Genomic DNA, 5000 nt, shown 5'->3' with positions numbered 1-5000 from the left:
TGTCATTGAAATAGTTTCGACGTTCCTGAAATTTGTTGTCATTAAAATAGTTTCGACGTTTCTGAAATTTGTTGTCATTAAAATAGTTTCGACGGTCCTAAAATTTGTTGTCATTAAAATAGTTTCGACGTTTCTGAAATTTGTTGTCATTAAAATAGTTTCGACGGTCCTAAAATTTGTTGTTATTAAAACGATTTCTAAGTTCCTAAAATTTGTTTTCATCAAAACGGGTTCGACGTTCTTGAAATTTGTTGTCATTAAAATGGTTTCGACGTTCCCACATATGCTTAAACCGCAAACAAATGAAACTAACAACCTGTTACAGTATTCCTGGCTTTGTTCACACGTTCTATTAGGAGGAAAAACTGGCCACTTTCATTCATATCTTCTGCGTTTTTTTCTGCTTCAGTATTACAGGAAAGGCCTTCGGAGGCTGTAAACTCGATAGGGTTAAAATGGGTTAAGAGAGCACTGGCTTGTTTCACTGTATTCATTTTTTTCTTTAAATATAATATTGTAGTAGTTGTTGTCGTTGTGAAATCATTTTAAGAATATTCTTATTTGTTCAAGTGCAATTATCTGTTTCTGTTACTGTAATAGTATGGATGATGTTTTGTTGTTGTTTTTGGTGTTGTAAAATCATTTTAGAAGAAGAAGAAGAGGAGAAGGAGGAGGAGGAGGAGAAGAAGAAGAAGAAGAAGAAGAAGAAGAAGAAGAAGAAGAAGAAGAAGAAGAAGAAGAAAGTATTGCAAACGCTGCAACAGCGGACCTTAAAGAAACGATCTCTCATTACACAGACACGTGCACACACACTGATACACATAGTCAACTCCCCCAACCACAACCGTTCCCTCTTTGGATTCGTTCATGTTGATTTCTCAGTCCTTTGGGCAGCATCACACACGCACACACACACACACACACACACACACACACCCACTGTCTCTCTTTCTCCAACACGCACTAACACACACACACACACACACACACACACACACACTGTCTCTCTTTCTCTCTCTCTCCAACACGCACTAACACACACACACACAATATATACCCAGCTCCCCAAGCCAAAACCACACACATACACACCCATCCACAATACACACACACACACACACACACACACACACACACACACACACAAATCCATAAACACACACACAAACTCCCAGAATCCAACCTCACACTCACACACAAAAACAACATACACACTCCCCAACCCCAACCACAGACACAGACACAAACACACACACACAAACACACACCTACCCACTCACCCCAACCCCCAACCCCATCCAAACTCCCCCCCCCCCCCAAAAAAAAAAAACAACCACCACCACCACCAACAAAGAACGGACTTTTTGCAGTCGTTCATGGCGAGCTCCCAGTCCTTGGGCAGCTTGACGATCTCGTTGTGGATGAGGCCCCTCATCAGCTGCAGGCACTTCACGTCCAGCTCCAGCTGCTCCAGCTTCTCCTCCTCGGACAGTCCCTGTAGGCTCTGGGAGATCCTGCCACCCATCCACACACACACAGACACACACAGACACACACACACACACACACACACAAACACACACACATTTTGCATTTGTATTTCTTTTTTATCACAACAGATTTCTCTGTGTGAAATTCGGGCTGCTCTCCGCAGGGAGAGCGCGTCGCTACACTACAGCGTAAGCCATTTTTTGTATTTTTTTCCTGCGTGCAGTTTTATTTGTTTTTCTTATCGCAGTGGATTTTTCTACAGAATTTTGCCAGGAACAACCCTTTTGTTGCCGTGGGTTCTTTTACGTGCGCTAAGTGCATGCTGCACACGGGACCTCGGTTTATCGTCTCATCCGAATGACTAGCGTCCAGACCACCACTCAAGGTCTAGTGGAGGGGGAGAAAATATCGACGGCTGAGCCGTGATTCGAACCAGTGCGCTGAGATTCTCTCGCTTCCTAGGCGGACGCGTTACCTCTAGGCCATCACTCCATAGATATAGACAAATAGACATATACACGTACGTACGCACACGTACGCACACACGCACACACACACACACACACGCACACGCACACACACACACAGCTGGTTTTTTTTTGGGGGGGGGGGGGTTGCGAGGAAAACAACATATGATCATGCTGACCATATAACATAATATTAGAAAAACAACAACAAATAATAAGAGTGAGATCAGTCAGACAAAAGACACACACACACACACACACACACACACACACACACACACACACACACACACACACACAACATGTCCACTCACTCCAGTTGTTTGACCAGTTTCTGAGCCATGCGGTAGCGGTCCTTGGGCTCCTTGGACCTGTCGTTGACGAAGCACTTCAGATGCTCCTGGAACTCCTGTCCCAGGGGCAGCTCCTCGTCCCCGCCCATCTCGGAGTACTCTGTGAGAATGGGTGGATGGTGAATGATACGGATACTTATTATATAGCGCCTATCCTCGGTCAGAGTTTCAGAGTTTGTTTATTCCCATTAACTCTTTTGAGTCATAGAGAAACAAGGAAACATGACAATAACAGGATGACGGCCACAGAGGAAGAGCGAAGATAATTTTAAAAAGAAGAAACAAAAGGGGGGATAATACAAATAGGGGAAAAATAAAATGAAATAAAAGGCCAGATGTAATCAGCAGTCTGGTACAATGCAATAGGAATAGACAAATGCACAGATCACAACTTAGATTTACAATACGGCTTTGCATCTTCGGAGACCAAGCTCTAAGCGCTTCCCCACATACACGCTCATACAGACACGTAATATTTTACGTGTATGACCATTTTGGTTATTTACCACGCCATGCAGGGAATAATACTCCCCCGTTTTCGGGGGTGTCCATGCAGGGTATGTTCCTGTTTCCATATCTCACACCCGAACACTGACATGAATCACATGATCTTTTAACGTGCGTATTTGATCTTCTGCTTGCGTATACACACGAAGGGGGTTCAGGCACTAGCAGGTCTGCACATATGTTGACCTGGGAGATCGGAAAAAATCTCAACCCTTTACCTACCAGGCGCCGTTACCGAGATTCGAACCCATGACCACCAGAAATGGAGAGGGTTGGTGAAGTGTTCATATCCCACGACCAGAAATGGAGACAGTTGGTGAAGTGTTCATATCCCATGACCAGAAATGGAGACAGTTGGTGAAGTGTTCATATCCCATGACCACCAGAAATGGAGACAGCTGGTGAAGTGTTCATATCCCATGACCAGAAATGGAGACAGCGTGTGAAGTGTTCATATCCCACGACCAGAAATGGAGACAGTTGGTGAAGTGTTCATATCCCATGACCAGAAATGGAGACAGTTGGTGAAGTGTTCATATCCCATGACCAGAAATGGAGACAGTTGTTGAAGTGTTCATATCCCATAACCACCAGAAATGGACAGTTGGTGAAGTGTTCATATCCCATAACCAGAAATGGAGACAGTTGGTGAAGTGTTCATATCCCATGACCACCAGAAATGGAGACAGCTGGTGAAGTGTTCATATCCCATGACCAGAAATGGAGACAGCTGGTGAAGTGTTCATATCCCACGACCAGAAATGGAGACAGTTGGTGAAGTGTTCATATCCCATGACCAGAAATGGAGACAGTTGGTGAAGTGTTCATATCCCATGACCAGAAATGGAGACAGTTGGTGAAGTGTTCATATCCCATGACCAGAAATGGAGACAGTTGGTGAAGTGTTCATATCCCATGACCAGAAATGGAGACAGTTGGTGAAGTGTTCATATCCCATGACCACCGGAAATGGAGACAGTTGGTGAAGTGTTCATATCCCATGACCAGAAATGGAGACAGTTGGTGAAGTGTTCATATCCCATGACCAGAAATGGAGACAGTTGGTGAAGTGTTCATATCCCATGACCACCAGAAATGGAGACAGTTGGTGAAGTGTTCATATCCCACGACCAGAAATGGAGACAGTTGGTGAAGTGTTCATATCCCATGACCAGAAATGGAGACAGTTGGTGAAGTGTTCATATCCCATGACCAGAAATGGAGACAGTTGGTGAAGTGTTCATATCCCACGACCACCAGAAATGGAGACAGTTGGTGAAGTGTTCATATCCCATGACCACCAGAAATGGAGACAGCTGGTGAAGTGTTCATATCCCACGACCAGAAATGGAGACAGTTGGCGAAGTGTTCATATCCCATGACCAGAAATGGAGACAGCTGGTGAAGTGTTCATATCCCATGACCAGAAATGGAGACAGTTGGTGAAGTGTTCATATCCCATGACCAGAAATGGAGACAGTTGGTGATATGTTTTGCAGTTGCATTGTCTCCATGAACAAAGGAGGCTTCGGAACCAGTGACGGTGACAATGTGCTCACTTACTTAATTTATTTTTGTTTAAACATCTTTTAATGTATATCATTTTAAATAAAGACGCTTTGCTATAATGCGATCATTTGAACATGTTTAACTGAAATGTTTTCAGGGCATTCGGGCTGTTTGGGAACAGCGCTATGTGAATAAAATGTATTTCCAATATTATTGCTGTTATCATAGAGCATAAGGTGCACACTGTGGGAGAGACTCATTCTGGACCGGGCCTGTCCAGCCTCAGCCGATACTGCGCCAGAAACATCGCCAACAGCACAGCTCCACAGTCTACCGAGACTGAAGGATGCCTACTTCTACTACTACCACTGCTACTAACAAGACTAAAAAAGCACTACTGTTACCTGTTATCAGTATTATCTTTATCATCATCATCATCATCATTAATTTTATCATTATCATTATATATATTATCATCAATTTTATTCACATCCTCATCCTCAAACATCCTCATTATCACTATAATCACTTCTACTATTTTTGTCATCATTACTAATTCTAGCCACATCATCATCATCATTAGAATCATCATTACCAATTGTAACCACATTATCATCATCATTATTATTAATTTTATTCACATCATCATCATCATCATGATTAGTATCATTAA

At 43.1% G+C, this 5000-nt stretch overlaps 1 protein-coding gene across 6 annotated transcripts in view; it reads right to left on the bottom strand.

Annotated features, from left to right (window-relative positions):
- Positions 1 to 5000, bottom strand: part of LOC143289215 (inositol 1,4,5-trisphosphate-gated calcium channel ITPR3-like) — a 216364-nt gene that overhangs the window by 65171 nt on the left and 146193 nt on the right. For all 6 annotated transcript variants that reach the window (XM_076598162.1, XM_076598163.1, XM_076598164.1 and 3 more), the window contains exons 48-49: positions 2273 to 2411; positions 1362 to 1514 (exon numbers count right to left, since the gene is read on the bottom strand). In XM_076598162.1, coding sequence (XP_076454277.1) covers positions 1362 to 1514; positions 2273 to 2411 — 292 coding nt within the window. The remainder of the gene's footprint in view (positions 1 to 1361; positions 1515 to 2272; positions 2412 to 5000) is intronic.

This window comes from Babylonia areolata, chromosome 13, assembly GCF_041734735.1.
Source record: "Babylonia areolata isolate BAREFJ2019XMU chromosome 13, ASM4173473v1, whole genome shotgun sequence".
Lineage (NCBI taxonomy): Eukaryota > Metazoa > Mollusca > Gastropoda > Neogastropoda > Buccinidae > Babylonia > Babylonia areolata.
This window is presented reverse-complemented; position numbering and strand designations above follow the sequence as displayed.